Consider the following 18,318-nt stretch of genomic DNA (forward strand, 5'->3'; position numbering starts at 1 on the left):
GATCATCCATATGCACACATGCTTTCATATACACACATTTAGACACCTGTGAGGGAGAAAGACTGATTAACAGAGAGCTCATGGGTCAAGATGTTGATCTCACTGTCCAGGGAATATTAGATGCTATAAAATGGACCGATTAGAAAGAAAGCAAGAGCTGTGATTGAAAGTGACAGAACGATTAATTACAGCTGAATCGCACAGAGTTTATCTGCCACGGTCCATTAATCTACAGGATAAGCCTTTAACTAAGAGACAGTGGGTGCAGGTGGACAGATATAGCTCCATACAGTATGACCGCATACCGGCGCAAACATACTCTCACACATCAAAATGTCAACATGTGTACACATAACTTATCTCCTTGACACTTATGGTTGCACTCTGCTCAGGGAAAACATATATTACTGATCCCTATAATCCTTCGTCTGTCCTCCTCTCCTCTCAGCTGGCATCCTTCTGGGTGTGTGTGTGTGTGTGTGTGTGTTTGTGTGTCCATACGTCGTCCTCTTTTAACATTCACACCCTTCACCCCCCACCACTCCCCCTTCCATCCCACTCCTCCACATCTTAGTTCTGATTGAAGTGGCTCCAATACCATGCTTTAACCCCCTTTCAAGAGCTCTCTTGTAACTCAGTGGAATACATTTTGCTGAGGGCTCTCAGGTGAGGCAATTTTCAGCACAGACTTTTTAAAGAAGAGAATTGATTTAATAATTTATTTCGCACAGAGGGATCTCCTATGCTTCTGATTGTATCTAGTGCCTTTTTTTTAAAACATCTGCCGGTGTTTTGTTTTTTTTAATATTTATTGTTTTAGTCGGCCTGTGTTCTGGGGCAATGTGGTGTGTGTCAGAGAGGGGGTGTCCTGGCCCCCAAGGGTATATTCACGAATATTGTATTCCTTAATTTTACACTGCTTTTGGTGAAAGCCAAACAGGATTTGGCTATAAAACAAAAAAATTGAAAGCATCAGCTGTCCAAATTTTTTAAAAATTGGAACAAAATAAAATTTGGCTTGTTTTTGTTTTTTTTATCTGTACAGACTGGAACAAGCCTTCTTCTCCCGCTGCTGACAGTTTCTCTACAACTGCCAATTATTGTTATCGATGTAGCTCCTATAATCCATAACTTCAATCAAGAATGTGTCTGATAATTGATCAGTATGGAATGTGTGTCCAGCAGTTAGAGAAACATGTCAAGGACAGAGACGTAGGATCTTTTTAATGTCACCGTGCTGATTACACCGACACCATTTATATTTTCTGGCAATGAGTCAGAGGCTTCTGTTTTGAGGAAATGCCAGATGACTAAACAATTAAATACAGATCTTTTGCATGCAGATGATAAGAATTTTGCCAGTCAAAGGACCTATCTGGTTTTTGCCCAAAATGAACTTGATATCGAGCCTTGAAATGGATAATTTATTCTGCCTGGTTGTTCCTATTAACATAAATCATTGACTCTGTAAATCACATCACAGCTCATTAAAAATTGTACAGTAAGCTAGCTTTCTTCTAGAACCTTGCAAGCGCTCTTTATTCACAAATGAACTTGTTTTATTCATTTTGAGAATTCTCAGAAGAGTGAATGTCCTGGCGTAATGCACTGCAATTACTCCGGCATTGCAAAGCAATATACCATTATTCACAGGCTTGATAGCTTGCTCATAACAGCCAGTCAACACACATGACTCCCAGCGTGGCTCTGTTGTATGTCTAATTTGTCAGAAGTAAAATGAATTATAACAAAGTCTCCATTGCTCCACAGTAGCCCAGCCTCAGCAGGAGCTTTCCTCAGAGTCCAATATTACCATACAAATGACAGCCTTTTGTCCTTAAAACAATCTCTTATTGGCTGTCGCCTCCACATCTTCTCTCACTCAATCTCTGTCTACTCTCCGCCATCCTTTCTCCTGGCACTCCTACTCCCTTTGCCTCCCTCTTAATTCCTCCAGTCAAGGCTTAATCTAGTAAGGCCAATGTGGAGCATGATCCATCAGTATTGTCAATATGTGTGCCAGTTTTACTATGCTTTGACTTCACTATAAGGTGAACGTTGGAGTCCTTTAATGAGCCTTTCAGAGCTCATGCGGGTTGGATCACAGTCATATTGTTTAGTTTAAAAGATAGCAATCACTGTCAAGAATGGTAGCATTATGGATGTATAATGCATCATGTCAGTGGAGTCTAAGCTGGAATAAAGGGAGGTTATTAACAATGCAGACGGCGTGTATGGTGAGAAGAGTCACTGTGTAAAGGTGATTTTATCAGATTTGAGGCTGGGTGAGAGAGAAGGGCAGGGAGGTTGGGACTATATTCTGGGACGGCATGCTGTTAATAAGTGGGGGGTGGGGGTGGGCGCTGTAAACCATGAGGCATGGACTACTCCACCCCTCGCACCGTTATCACTTCTTTCGTGGTGCCCCACCCTGGACAGTGCTGTCCAACACAGCAGTGCTGATTAGACTGAGCCATTAATGAGCCTGACCCAAGGATTTAATTTCAAATAATTTGAGAAGTATACAGCTATTAGAGAGCTAGAAAGTAAGATTTAGATGTTCACAAAGCATCTTTATTATTATGACAATAAAAAATCATTCATATCAAAGAGGCAAAGCATGCTCATATCAATCATGAAACCTTAATAAAATCCTTTAATAAAAAGTCAAAAGTCATTAGGCAAATCATAGGATCTTGAAGGTACAAATATTTGTAACCTACTTGAACAAGAGACCATGAAAGAAGGCCTATTCCATATAGTCATATATCTCAAAAATAAATTGCGTGGAACAGAACATGAGGTCAAACAGAAATAGGCGAACATAGAAAATGGAACTTTGCACATTTGGACACTTTTCAGAACAGTATTTTTAGTGTCAGCTGTCGTTTCTGTCTCTCTCTCAGGCACTTAGCTGGCACAGAGGGAGGTTTTGTCGCTAGCCTTTTGACCCCACTTGCTAGCTAACCAGGTCAACATACACACGCATCAAAAGTTCTAACAAGCAAAAATTGCTCTATGTGTGTATATGTGACCACGTCAGACTGCACTCGTGAACATCGTGTGCCATTTACTGACTACAGACATTTTAATTCATTATTTCATTATTTATGAATGCAAATGAAAGCAAAAAAGGGTATAATTTAATTTCACTATAATTCCATCCACAAGTAACACAATGACAGAATGCATGACTATTTTGGACATGGGTTTCATACGCTTTCCATAATAAAAAAAATCTGAAAGCAAAATTCTTCATCAGATGGGAGACTCTGGGACAAAATCTAACCAAAGGGGGGTCCATTGTCTAATTTGTGTCAGTTTAGGGGTCCTTGACATGAAAAAGTTTGAGAACCACTGGGCTACAGCACATGTTGTATCAAACTTTATCAACATGGGTTAACAGTTTTTCTTGCTAGGTTGCTAAGGAGCCCTTCTCGGCTCAAGATGATGCAAACTGCACTGGCCTGCCTATTTGTTTGCATAATTAAAGACATATGAAGTGTGTTGAGCAGGAGACAGGCTTATCATTCTGACAATCACATCACTAGGCTATGAAAGCATATATTCTTTATGTTGTAAGGAAATATGAAAGACAGAAATGGAAGTCTGACTAATTTAAGCACCAATTCTTTATTTAAAAAAGTAAATGTTTGGTGCTGTAAAGGGAAGCTGTTGATAGGGGTGATGAGGGAACAGGCAGACCTCATAACTCATTTTTAAGCAAATTTATTTATAACATACAGAATTTATAAAAACAACTGACAAATTCAATGTTGTACAATTCGAGTAACGTTTCCTGTCCAAAACAGAGTCACACCTCCTATGAAAGGATGTTTTCAGTTTATACATAAGTCACAAACAAACAAGATTGAAATGTTGAAATAATATAATATAACTGGAGCATGCAAGTAGAGAAAGGTGAGCCATTAAAATGATAATTAAATAAAATATGGAACTGAGCAAGGTACCAGAATAAATTATATTCAGACATAAGTATACAGAGTTTCCTGTCATGGGCACGTCTGACCTTCTTATACATTTGTTTCACATACAAAATTCATTCTTGATGTCTCATTTTTCATTTCTCATTCGTGCGTACCACAGTGGGGATGGATTTTGCAAAGCGACATTTATGTATGTGGTATTTTGTTATGATGATGATATTATTAACTAGGAATTCAATATGCTTGTTCTCCAAAATTACTCCTACCTGGATAGTTTTGAAAGAGAAGAAATCTACAGGCAGACCTCATTACTTCCTTAATGACTTGTGCGCATGTCCTCTGCCAGTTTAGACCTAGAGGGAAGTAAAACTAAAAACACCCATTGGCTAATGGAAATAAATTTGAGAGACCTGCATGGTCGATGCAAGCTCGGGTTTAGAGTGGGGTAGGCTAATAAAACCAGTACATCAGGCCTGATTAATATCCCTTCCTATTAATTAAAAGAAAACTTCTAAAAACAACATCCTAATTAATATTGGCGAAGAGGAAAGGTTGCAAGTAGGGCTGGACATGAAAGACAGGTCTGTTTGAGAACAAATGAGAGGTCATGGTGGGAGGATGGCGGGCTGGTATATGGTCTTAATGTACACTGATGCCTCGTGAACATGAGCCTCTGCTCTTTGTGAGAAGGCTGCCCACAGTGCAGGGAAGACATTACCTGAAGGCAGAGTGAGAGACACTTCAGTTTGTCGCACACACAGTCAGAGTTTATTAAATTAGATTTTTTTGTTCTTTGTACTCCAGCAACCTCTGCATCCTCTGGCTACATGTATATAATTTAATATATACACTAAAACATATTACAGCTAAAGATATTGGATAGCTATAGCCATTTTCATTGTTATCACTGATGAGCAATAGCCTGAGGCTGAATAGAGAACAGCCTCCTCAGAGTCAGTATAGGGTTTGTCCCTAGTGGTCATCTTTCCTTGCTCATGGTTTTTTAATTTTTAGAGCTTTTTTTTTTTTTTTCACTGAGCTTTAATAAGCTTGATATTGAATTACCTAACCTTCCTTGTGGTTAGACAAGCACTGTCAACACTTAAGAGCCTTCCTGCTGTGGATACTAACACAGCCATGGGGCTGACTAGCATGTGTCTGAGCACTTCTGGGCTCCGGTGGTGTTCGATGTTGCTGGAAGGGGCCTGTGGCATCAGAGTGGGGGCAGGGAGTTCCTGTGCCACACTGTTGTGGGAGGATCACAAACACTATTGTCCACTGATCACAGCTCCCTTATTCCCAAACTGTGTTAGCTTAATACGCCACAGGAGTCGTCTTTCAAATCCAAGCAGTTACAGAGATACAACGGATAGGCATTGAGGGAGATTTCTCTCATGTTTCATTCCTTTCGCGTTGCACTTGTCATTCTCAAAGCGGCGGTTCAAAGAAACCTTTAAAACAGGTTGATATTTCACGTTGATTTGATCTCATGCTAAATGTCTGCGCACATCTGAAGCTAATCTAAGGGGACAGGGAGATAGAATGTCATTTGGTGGCTTTTAATAGAGTTGTGCACCAATTGAGGCCATATTTTGTTTCACGAAAGAGATGTATGTTTTTGCGTATGTGTGTGTGTGTGTGAGAGAGAGAGAGAGAAAATCACTATAAACAGACCCATGTAGTGCTTTTCCGTGAATCCAGCAGTCACAATGAACTCTTTTTTTTCCACTGAAGCAACCGTTCTATCCAGTTTCTCCTTCAGTTAAACAATGGAGACCATGTGTCAATAGATCCTCCTATATGCAATAACTAGTGAATGATCATTTCAGCGGAGGATGAGGCAAGGCTGGTTACGTCAGGCAGTGTTTTGAGCAAGGGCTAGGGCACTTCCACTGATGATGTATGGAAAGTTTTAATCCATGGGAACCCAGAGGTTGTTCAGGAAATGGCTCTGACTGAAGGCTAGAGAGCACGCTTACTTACTGTCAATAATGCAGGATACATTACACATTTCTGGGTAATGATGTCTGTCATTTGCTTACTGTGCTTTGCCCAGGCTGGTGGGATAGAGATTAGGTCATTGTTAGAGGCGATGGACATATGAAAGTGTACACAGGCAGATAAAATAACAGAAAGTCACAACACAGACTGTTTGATGTTCTCCCTTAGTTAAAGAGACCAAGAGAGAAGGAGTATCTTGAGAGGTCTCGTTCATCATTAAGTTATTATGAATGTATTTGCTTTTTTCATTGGAGTGTTAGAATCAATGTCATGGCAGCAATGAGTAGTATTAATAACATCTGACATTCTTTTCATCTTGACTCTTCAGTCAACATGAACTCGTGATTTGTCAGTTCTAAAAGAAAAAATGTGCCTTTTACCACAAGGAGAGGATCTTTTCCTTTAGCAGGGATATATATGCACACATATGCTCTCTTTTCTTTTCCTCTTCTTCTTTCTTCTCCTCCACCTGCCATCAACACAGTCTAATGTGTGTGATGGTTGTGTATCTGGGTCAGGGCCACACTGTCCTTTCAGCCATTGGTTGGATGAAGCCGAGTACACCTTCTCTTAAGCTGTTAGAGTGGCCCTGTGGTGATGTGCAATTTATTTACCTCTTATCATCCCATTGAATTCCTCCTGCCCTCATTTGTAGTCTGTGTATATTATTATTGTGTGTCTTTGTGTGCTTTTTTTTCTGTCTTTGCTTTTTTAGTTGTGCCCTCTTTTCCCAGAGGATTCACCCATTCATCTCAAGCAATACAGTATGTTGAGTAAGAAGCTTCAAACTGATTCATGGTTATCAGCATTTCTCCATAGACTGGTTCCCCAGAAGCCATGTTTCTTCCAACAAATGGGAACAGCTTCTTAATATTTATATATATTTACTTAATATTATCATTTGTACACTGATGTCCCCTTTTAAGGTTCAAAAGAGTGCTGCAATTAACAATTATTTTCATTATCGATGAATCTGCGTTTGGTCTATAAAATTTCAGAAACTAGTGAAGTCTTCAAATGTCTTGTTTTGTCTGACCGACAATCCAAAATCCAAAGATTTTCAGTTTACTGTCATTTATGGCACAGAAAAGCAAAAAACAATTATTTTCATTATCGATTAATCTGACGATTATTTTCTCAATTAATCAGCCGTTTAGTCTGTGAAATGTTAAAAAAGAGTGACACAATTTCCCAGAGGCATAATGTCTTCAGTTTTCTTGTTTTGTCTGACTAACATAACAACGTCTAAAATGTTAAGATATTCAATGAACTGTCATATATGAAATGGAAAAACAGCAAATCTTCACATTTAAGAATCTTGACCCATCAAGTTTTTTGCATTTTTACTTGAAAAATATCTAAAATTATTCAATTATCAAACTCATTGCTGATTAATTTTCTGCTGATAAACTATTCTATTAATCAGCTAATTGTTGCAGCTCTAGTTCAAAATATTCATATTCATCTTAGTCCTTATCTTTCCTAATCAGTACATCTTGGAAAGATTTGTGATATAAATACCACAACAGTCATTTGTCCTTGTTTCCATATCACAGCTGTCCCCATAAACCTGGCGGGCAGCAAACACACTGTACCTGGTTTTGTAACCACATTTATGGTTGATTTTTCTTTTTAAATTGTTTGTTTAAATGTTTTTTCTTTCTGGATTTAGTTTTTTTTTTCCAAATTGCATGCTTTAAATATGAATTCAAATTTCTGCTGGTTTTCTATTGATCAAAGAGAGTAAACCTTGATACCACCACTGATTTTATCATGAGGTTTTGTGGGTAGAATTTTTCACTTGATTACCTCATTTCTTTTTTTTTCCCCCTACTTCACTGGTATGAATACCATTTCTGAGTTGTGTGTGGAGATTGTGATGAGCCAATGCTGTGCTGCTGTGCACACATAGATTTGGATTTCTTTAGTCTTTTCCACTGTGTCATTAGATGGCCAGTGCTGTGTCATTATAGAGCACAGGCATGGGTGGAAGCAGCATGAGAACAAGGTTCAGCTCTCTCTCTCTCTCTCTCTCTCTCTGCCTCTCAAAGAGCCTCCTCCGCATGTCCTCCTCTGTCTGTCTGTCCATCTGTCTGTGTCTATTTATCTGTCTGTATTTTTGTCTGCTCTATGTCTCTCTCTTTCTCTCTGTGTTTTCTCTTTCACACTTTAACTCTCAGAGTGTAAATGCAAATACAGAAATGCAAGTCTTCTCCCAAGACTCAGGTTGAACATATTATGCCTTCCCCCTTTCTTCATGTTCTCTTTTTCCAGCTGTTAAAACTGCTGTTTTTGCTTTATTTAAGCACACAAGGTGATCATAGTTCCAGAGAAGGACTCCTTTTGGGGTTATTCTACCCAGATGAATCTTACACTGAAATGGCTGATATCTTAATACAGCAACATGTTTTTTTTACTGCACAATAGTGTCCCAAAGTAGTTTTTCTCAACAATTATGTAATCATTTGTGTTTTTTGGAGGGCGTTTTCGGGGCTGATATGTAGCTCACCCAGAGGTACCATTGTGATGTGCTTGTGCGTCTTTTTGTTTTGAAATAATGCTCTTTACGAGCTTTTAATGTGTTTTTCACCTTCCTGTGTTCCTCCCCTTAGATTAAAGATCCCGACTCTCAATCTATCCCGCAGCTCAACTCTTTATTGGGCTATATTTCCACTTTACTTTTCATCCTCTGTTGTACACTCAAGTGGAAAAGCTCTTGCTTAGAGAAACATATGAAGGGCAAAATGACCTCTAAAATTATCCTCTTCCCTTGGGAAGTCGTCACAGGTTCTTCTACCAGCGTTTTAAGAGGCTTGAAGGACTTTGATGAATAGAGAAATGCATGGATGGTTGGATTTAAGAAGAAGAAGTCTTAAGGCAATAACAAAGAAACAAGAAACAGATTTTGCAAAGGATGGAAAAATACTGCTATGGTCAGACATGGATTTGGTTGTTAAAAAAATGACATTTATAGCTTGATGGAAAGCAAACATTAAAGCTTTGGTCATTTTTGGGTTGTTATGAGGATGATAACCCAAAATTTGACACAGCGGAGCTCTTCAGAAGAAGAGAAGAAGCAACATGTGCCAGGATCTTATCAGAGCGGGTAGGACTTAGCTGGGAAATCTAACTAAATACACATTTCTATGTTGTCAATTTGGATGTGTGCTTGAATACAGTATGGCTTTGGTTCTTTATAGATGGTTAGGAAGGGTACTTTTGATTTTTTAATGTGTTACAGATTACCCTCTTTACATTGACATAATGAATTCAATCATCTTGACTACATCGTCATTATAACGAATGTGGTCATGAGGTGCAAAGTCGTTTTCTAATCAAAAGGTGCACTTACACACCCGTGGGCTTTCATGAGCCTGGGGAACTACATGTATCTGCATGTTCTTCTGTTTTCCATCATGTGTGCAAAAGCATTATTGTCAGCAGGCTGCTCAAGAGAGGAGGCAGCCGTCAACTAGTTGGAACGGGGCTATCAGCTCCAATGGCTGAACACACTTCACAAGTATATGTTTGCTCACATCTGTTCATGTGAGAGGGAGGGAAAAGACAACGAATCCTGCGTTGCTATAGCAACAAAGAGGAAAGTAACCCCCCCCACCCCACCCCCAACCCCCAAATGTTGCTGGAAATGTGTGGCGCTGTTTTTGGGTCTGCGTGTGTCAGACCATGTGGGGTGCTGATAGCGTCACTCTGGAACCCTGGGAAGACCCCCCCCCACCACCACCACCACCACCACCACCACCGCCGCTACCTTTTCCTCCTCCTGAGGACAGAAGAAAAGATTGCCATTGGTGTTCTTCTCTTTCATCTGTCTGTGCGTTGTGAGGAGACCACCAGTGAGCCGGGTCTGGTGGTTTTTCATCGTCAACCTGAGTCATCCACTCTTCCCTACATAGGATGAAAGGAGAGCTACTGAGAATTCTCCCCTGAGGTGGTCAGACAGGAAATACAGTCACCATCAGTCTGGCTGACTATGTGTCTGTACACATGTAAGGGCTGTCTCAAGAGTGTCTCTTTTGTAATTTTCATCATGTCTCTCCATGAGCGTCCATGTCAGATGGGCGTGTGAACGGTCTAATAATCCTAATAACCTGGTTGCAGGTGTGTGTTTTAGCCCACGTGTGTACAGTGTGTGTGTCCCTCTAACAGGAGGGTGCCAGAATGGAAAGGGAGAAAGAGCAGTAATTATGGCCTCCCATGTTCAGCAGAAACATCAGAGGGAAGTAATTTGTTGCTCTATATTTAATCAGTGGAGATAACGAGACTGACTGCAGCTGTCTGGGCCTATGGGCAGGCGGACAAGCAGGAACACCATTTCCTCCAAAACCCATTAGTCTTTAATGCAGCAAGCCACAGTGTCTTATTTCCATACTCTTCATTGTTCAAATAATCATTATCACCCTTTCTATCTCCAATTTGGCCAATTGAACACTTTTTCTTCCTCACCTTTATGCTATTCCCTTCAATTTCCCAGCCCTCCACTGGTTTCCTCTTTTGACTTGACTCCATAAATGAAATATTTTATCTTTTTACTCATCTGCAGCGTCTCCTGTGTACCTTTCTCCTTTTTTCTTCTGCACCCTCCTTATCTCTCTCTCTCTCTCTCTGTGTGTTTCTGCCCATCTCTCTCAGGGTGCAGGTAGAATTCTATGTGAATGAGAACACTTTCAAGGAGCGCCTCAAGCTGTTCTTCATCAAAAACCAAAGATCCAGTGAGTTGACCATGTTTGGGATCTCTATCCATTAATAGTTGGGTGAATTTTCTGTCTGCTCTCTTTTTTGTTTTGGTTTTTTTTTCCATGACTTCCTCTTATTTTTTGATGGATGTGATTTATTTTAACGTGTGAAGTGATGTCATTCTTGCTCTGCATTTCATCATCAGTTGTTCAGCTTCTTTTTCATCCTCATTCTTTACATTTATAGAAAGCTCTTTCCTTTGTGTTTACTTCTTCTCATATGCATTGAGTAATTAAAAAATAGACCCTTAACTTGAAGTAGAAACTGGTGTATATATCAGCTTTATGTCATCACATTCAATTTGTTTAATATTTAAATTAATTAAACGATGGGCTCCTTTTTAACAAAGGGTTAATGATTAAATAACTGAGCTGTAAGGATTAACCTTCAGGAGTATAAATATAAATGTAATTTTCTGCTTTGTTAGTCAACTGTGGCTGCCCTTCCTTAATTGAAATGACATGATAAATTGTGTTTTGAGTGATAGGTGAACTTTTTGGTAATGACAGTAAATTGCTTATGAGCTGCTATTTCTTCCCCAGAGCTACTAGGGTTGTTTTTTTTTTTTGTCGTGTCTTCTAGCATATTTATTCATGACATGAGTGCACAGAGCATTATACTACTTCAAAGAATCCAGAGCTTTATTTAGTGTCACTTTTTTTAAATAATGCATGAACACAATTAAAAACATTTTTCATCCTTTTTTAAAATAAATGTAGCTGCTGATATTTATTTTTAAATGACTGTCCTCTTTTCTGCATTGCAGGTCTGCGGGTGCGAATGTTTAACTTTGCACTCAAAGTGCTGAGCTGCCTCCTCTACATTGTCAGAGTCCTACTGGACAATCCGCAAGACAAAAGGCAGGACTGGTGAGAGAAACAGTGATAAGAGGAGCTTAATGAGGTGAAACAAAGTCTCTGTGAGTGTGGAGGCCTGATAGCAGGAGAAAGTGCACTAGGTCAATAGATGAGATAACAGTGTGTGTACAGAGTATCCCTTAAAAGGATTGGATGTGAGATTATGCAGGAAAACAGAAAGCGAGTGGAGATGCAATCAGGAAAATAAACTGATACTTGGACTGAGCAGAATGTCTACAGGTTGGTTTGGTGAGAGGAGCTGGACAAGAAGTTCCTTTGATTGACATTTTTTGTGGGGTTTTTTCTCCCCCCTGCAGCACGAGCGGAGTGAACTGCACCAAACAAAATACATCATCCCGTCCCTGGAGTGAGTTTGACTGGTAAGCATGTGAGTCTCTAATTAGGAGTGATGACTTCAGCCTGCAGACCAGGAACATGAAACCACACACCCTGGAGGACTAGCATCTCCAACACCAGCCCACTGGTCAGAAACATTGTATAACGCAATCAATGCGACTTCACGTAACTGATACAATTCACAATGCTGATATCGAGCATTACGGATCCACATTCATTTATCACAATCCAACTGTATGGATTACCTGTCAACATAATATGTATGTAGTGCCTGTGCAGCCTAATCAACAGCGATCTAGTGGAGATAAAGCACGTAATATACAACGGCAGAGAGAGAGAAAACCAGGAAGTGTCCATGGACCTGAGGCTATGCCATGTCTCCTGCTCTGGGACGTATTGATCTAATTGGTGGCTGGTGACACTGGCTAAGCTCTGGCTCCAAATGAATAAGGAGCCTGACAGCGTGAGCTCAGGAAAGGGATGGGCCACCTCCTGCTCCAGGCTGTAGACTCGTAGGAGCAAATCATAGCACAGGCAGGCAAGCAGCCATGATAAGCCCCAGGGTGTCTTTGCAGAGAGAAAAAAAGGGCCTTTCTCACACAATAAGGCTGTAAATTTCCATTTGACTGTGTGAATATTACTTTTCTCCTACAATATAAGCGCATTGGCAGCTGTGCACTCCACTGTTGTTCAGTTGTAAACAGCATAATTAACTTTAATGTTATGACATGAGTTGTGTTTACGATCCTTGTTGGGAGTCATTTTATTTTGCAGAAGAATAATTTTAATATCTCGTCCATTTTAGCAGCCTCTTTCTCATTTTTGTCTTTTTTTTTTGACCACATCTCTTTCCTCTGTTGTCTATTCTTTCCTTTACTTTCGCTCTGTAGGAAACTGATCATCTGGGTGGATAGACCTCTACCGCTGTGGGCACTGCAGGTCAGCACACTCTTGTGTAAACACGGCCCTAGTCTGTTTACACATATATCTGCATACACCTCATAATTTCTGCGTTCCCTTTGGTTTATTGGTTATTCATTTAAGTCATCATCATTTCAGGACTTAAATAAATTAAATTAGCTCACTGTACATGACACGTATGAACACTTAAAGTGTGATTACACACACATACAGTACATATATGTACACAAGCAGACACAGCAGACAGTCTCTTGCTTCACTTAAACCTGTTCCCTCTGAAGCTCAATCATCAGCACGCCTACTGAATCCACCCACGCTCTCCTCTTCCATCTCTGCGACTCCTAATTTCTCTCTGCTCTGGTCTCTCTCTGACTATCTCTGTTTCTGCCCTCCCTCTCAGTCTGTATCTCTCAATTTCTCTCTTACACCCAATTCAATTCAAAGGAGCTTTATTGGCATGAAAGTTTCAAGAACAATGCTGCCAAAGCATCAAAGTACAATTTGTCCAAATATTTTTGTCAGTACACAATAACAGTAATATGAACATTAACACAAATATAAGATTAATATATATTATTTATATATATATATATATATATATATATATATATATATATATATATATATATATATATATATATATATATATATATATATACACAGTGTATGTAAGTATTTGTGTGTGCGTGTGTGTGTGTGTGTCTGTGTGTGTGTGTGTGTGTGTTTAGGGAAGGATGAAGGGGTACAGCAGCCATATCGCTAATTACATTTCAACAGATCATATCACACTGTGCATGCGTACATACTCCTAGGAGCATTTTTCATTTTGAGAGGTCTTTAAGGTCTTTGAAATCTGATATTACAGAGCTGAACTGGTTAAAGTAAATGTTCCTTGTTTCATTGAATGTTTTACATTATTGGAGGAAGTGCATCTCTGTCCAACCTCACCTGTCGAATTGACCGCAAATTCTCTTTTTTCAGGTGCTTGTGGCTTTCATCAGCTTTTCAGAAACTATGTTGCTTGTGTATCTCAGCTACAAGGTGAGTTTCTAAAAGCCCCCAACAGCCAGTCTGAAGCCCCTTGTGATGTCTGTGGCTATGATGTCTACATATGTGCCATGTGTGACATGCTTGAGGGCGGTGTTTGCCCACCTTTGCACTTCTTTGTATGTTCTCTTTACTAAACTGAAGTTATCCTTTCTCCCCTGATGCTGCTCCTTTGCTGTTGCATTTGGAAAGCACCTCAGCGGGCCTTGAGGCTTCCACAGTACCCTCCTGTTATTGACACATCAGAAAGACTTTAGGGGAGGCCCCCGTGTTGCTGCAAAGGGGTGCAGATCCATCAACGGGTGGCCCTGCCTTTGATGTACTTGACACTATAAGCCTATGAAGGGCTCAATCTGCAGATTACTCTGGAGGCTAGAGGCCTTAGCATTTAAAGCTGACTGATTCCTGTGGACATACTCTGTGCCTGTCCACCTACACTAGTCAGATTCAGGTCAGCCATATGCAGGCGGCAGACACATAAAAACCGTCATGGCTAACACCTTAACTGAACGGCAGAGCTTAGTGGAAACTGAGTAATGCCGCTTGTCTCTCAAAGGGCACAAGGGAGTTGTATAAACCTTATACATCCTGATCTATTCCATGGTGCAAAAGCCAGTCAATTTGTCCCTTCCACTCTCTGCAATTGGGCCTGTTATGTGGTAATCCCCGGAGGTCGCCATGACAATGGAATTTCCTGACCCCTGCGTGTGGTTTGTGTTTCCAGGGCAACGTTTGGGAGCAAGTGTTACGTGTCCCCTTCATTCTGGAGATGATCAGCGCCGTTCCCTTCATGATCACTGTGAGTGGAAGGATATGCGTTACTGAGCACTGACAGCACTGGGACTCTGTCATGCTGCAGTTTGTTTTGGCCGTGATGTGCGTCCCATCCCTCCCCCCACCAACCCCCAACCCCTTCCTTCTGGAGCGCACATCACATGTTTGATACCCGCTAAAAATACAGAGAGGCTATAACAACATGCACATGCTCACACAACCCCTTCCCTTGCACAAGATTCTGTGACTGTATTGAAAAAAGATATATTCTGGGAGAGAGAGAGAGCCAAGCATACTGAAGCTTTCTCTTTTTGACAGGTGATTCTGCCCTCGTTCAGAAATCTCTTCATCCCTGTGTTTCTCAACTGCTGGCTGGCCAAGCACGCTTTGGAGAACATGATAGTGAGTGAAGCACCTCCCTGTCCAATTTTTGCATCACTTTCATCTCAACATCTTTTGCATGCAATTGCCCCTCTTTGTCTCTGCCGTTTCAGCTCACCAGTTTTATCTTAAACAGTTTTCCACAAAGGTAAATCAGTAATAGAACATTTAAACTTGCAGCTTAGGTTTGGATGAAACCTTTTCACTTTCCCTGCTTCCAGTGGTCTTACCTAATTAAGCTTCTCTCACAACACCCCTACCTGCACCTGTCTCCCTCTCTGCTCCATATATTCACTCCATAATACTTTACATCTCCTTTTTCAATGCATTTTTATATTTCATCTATTGTTTTTATTGTCTTTTTATCTATCCATCAACCACATTTTATCCAAATTTTATACTTTAACAATGCAGCAACAGCGTTGTTTTCATATAACTTGCATCTCTCACTCTGTCTCTCTGCAGAATGATCTCCATAGGGCGATTCAGCGGACACACTCAGCCATGTTTAACCAGGTGGTGATACTCATCAGCACACTGGTCTGTCTCATGTTTACATGGTGGGTACCCACTCTGCTGAAACTAAACTGAGAGGGGGGCAACAAGGGAAGGGAAGCGGGAAAAGAGATGTATCAGATGGAGGTTTGGCAGGAAGTGAAGGGTTTCACAGCTGTTGATAGGGTGAGGAAAGGAGCAGAAAGAGGTGAGATGGACAAGAGACACAAAGCAATATTGTGAGACATGCAGAAAAAAAAACTGAATTAAAATGATGCTCTTTTGGCTAAGATAGAGAAAGACAGCGAGCGGAAAGGTAATTGGTAACTGTGAAAGTGAGATAATGCTCTGAAATGACAACTGGCAATTGCTTCAGTGCAACAGAGGATGTGTCAACCCGCTGCATATCTAGTGTGAAAGCCTCAGCTAATCAAGAAGATCCTACACACAGCATGAATTAAGCTCTCTGACCATTTCGGTGTTGACATTTTGCCTGTTGACTGAATCTATCCCTTAAAGATCACGATAATTCGCACAGCTTGCATTCACACACTTCCAAACACAAATATACAATGTTCCACAAAGGCGCTTGAGCATGCATCCACCCCCATCTCCACACAAAGTCGCACAGTCCCTGACAGGTGTGAAAGACAGCTCTCCACATATAATAGCCCCCACAGGCATCTATACTTTACCTGGCATGTCGCAGTGATGCTCACTTCCTTTTCATACTTTCTCTATCTTTGCCACCATGCCAGCATCTGTGGTATCCAACACCTCGAACGAGCGGGCAACAACCTCACCTTGTTTGATTCGCTTTACTTCTGCGTGGTCACCTTCTCCACGGTGGGCTTTGGAGATGTCACCCCCCAGATCTGGCCCTCACAGCTCCTGGTGGTCATCATGATCTTTGTGGCACTCATCGTGCTTCCCATCCAGGTGAGAAACAATGGTGATAACCTTTGATTGTGTGGCACATTTTGAAATACAAGTAGATAACAAAGAGGATGTAAATATGAACGAATGCAATGCAGTGTAACAAACACAATCACCACATAACAGAAAGCTTTGAAAGTGATTTTTTTTAAAGTAATCCAAAAGCCCTTGAAGGTAAAAACCCCATTTCACTCGTCTTATGTTTTATTTTCAGTTTAACTTTGGGAGCAGCCAACAGGGCTCAGCCAGGCTGTAGATAGAAAATTCTCAGTAGCACTATAGGTGCAGAAGTGATCAATAAAATCTTAAGATTACACCTAAAACTGGGTTTGCAACCCATAAAGACAATTCATTTTTCTTGGTAAGCTCATTACAGTAAAGTTCTCTCCGTTAAGACTTATAATAATTCTTATATATCCCCCCTCACTCAATAATGTGATGACTCATTGCATCCTACGTAGATTTACAACACTATTTTTACTCAGAGAACAGTGAGAGTGTCTTCCTTACTCGCTCAATTCCCCAAATCCCTCTTCTGTCATTTAGCTGTTCCACAAAGGGACCTCATGACAGAGAACTAGAGGAAGCATGTACACACACACAACACTATTTGTACAGGTAATGATAAAAACACTGTGACAAATATATCAGCAGCACTGTATCCCAATGGTTGTTCCTATTTGTGTATTCGTGAGGTAGCTGCGGTACCTGTGTGTCTCCCAAAAGATGTGAAAGTGCTAATAGGAGGAATTTCCTCTGTGTGTGTACTATACCTGCAGAGGGGGGCCTCTCTGGGCAGGAAATCACACACATAATCCTCATGAAGACTCACAAATGATTTGGTTTACTGACATTCTTGTTTTGTTGTAAATTGGATTTTTTTTTTTTTTTTTGGTTATACAGGTTAGACACGTACTGTACAGTAGGTGTAAGACTGCATCCTATGCTGATCAACTGGCTATTGAACACATTCTCACTGTTATATTTTTCATCATGGCGTGACTGGTTTGTAGGAAATATCATCACAAAAACAACAGATGTGAGAATAAAGATACTTTTGCTGAACTTGCATGAGCCGACTCATAAAGAAATGGCGATCCGCGCATCATCAGCATGGATGCAATGTCATCCTCCCTACTCCCTCTCCCCATCTTTCATCCATAAATACCCCTTGACATTTAGAAAGTGCCCACCCTTAGCCCTAACCCCCCACCCTGTGTGTCTGTCTATCTGACTCTGAGTCCTGCCATGACCTGGGCCCTGCCATGACCACGGTCTCCAGGCTGCACAGGGGAGCCACAGAGCACATCAGGATTCAGCTACTGTCTTTTTTGTATTGCTACCTCTGTTGGTTTTCCTGCACCTGTTCACGACACAGTACCTTTTATGTAATTTATAATATAATTTTTTACATTTATAAATCAGTTTCACTAGTTTGGAGACTGAAATAGATGCTCCCACAATCAAGAACTGGCTATACACAAATGATGGCTGAAATAACCACTTTTGTCATATGGATGCATGTGGCCCAATGATGTTTTCCATCTTTAAAGAGCTGACATTATCTCAGCACAAAATCAATCAGATTTATCTGTGGCAAAATGATTACTTACCCAGAGTAAAACAGCGCACAAATGAACTGTGTTTATTGAATAATGTTGACATGGCTGAGGTGCATGTTCAGAAACATTATCAGCCCTTCATCGCGACTGTTGCTTGTCTAGAGCTGAGGAACTCCATTACATCTGGCAGAGGGGTTCAATACATCAACTCATCACCGGTTTAGTATCGACTTCACGTCCATTAAATCAAGAAGAATCTCGGAAACAAATTCAACAGAAATGAGC

General features: G+C 40.6%; 1 protein-coding gene across 1 annotated transcript in view; it reads left to right on the forward strand.

The window, feature by feature from the left end:
* The window catches only part of kcnt2b (potassium sodium-activated channel subfamily T member 2b), a 38,155-nt gene that overhangs the window by 2,331 nt on the left and 17,506 nt on the right, over window positions 1-18,318 (forward strand). The window contains exons 2-10 of the mRNA XM_067570228.1: window positions 10,599-10,678; window positions 11,470-11,572; window positions 11,878-11,940; window positions 12,808-12,856; window positions 13,820-13,879; window positions 14,610-14,684; window positions 14,978-15,061; window positions 15,506-15,600; window positions 16,294-16,474. Coding sequence (XP_067426329.1) covers window positions 10,599-10,678; window positions 11,470-11,572; window positions 11,878-11,940; window positions 12,808-12,856; window positions 13,820-13,879; window positions 14,610-14,684; window positions 14,978-15,061; window positions 15,506-15,600; window positions 16,294-16,474 — 790 coding nt within the window. The remainder of the gene's footprint in view (window positions 1-10,598; window positions 10,679-11,469; window positions 11,573-11,877; window positions 11,941-12,807; window positions 12,857-13,819; window positions 13,880-14,609; window positions 14,685-14,977; window positions 15,062-15,505; window positions 15,601-16,293; window positions 16,475-18,318) is intronic.

This window comes from Thunnus thynnus, chromosome 17 (assembly GCF_963924715.1).
Source record: "Thunnus thynnus chromosome 17, fThuThy2.1, whole genome shotgun sequence".
NCBI lineage: Eukaryota > Metazoa > Chordata > Actinopteri > Scombriformes > Scombridae > Thunnus > Thunnus thynnus.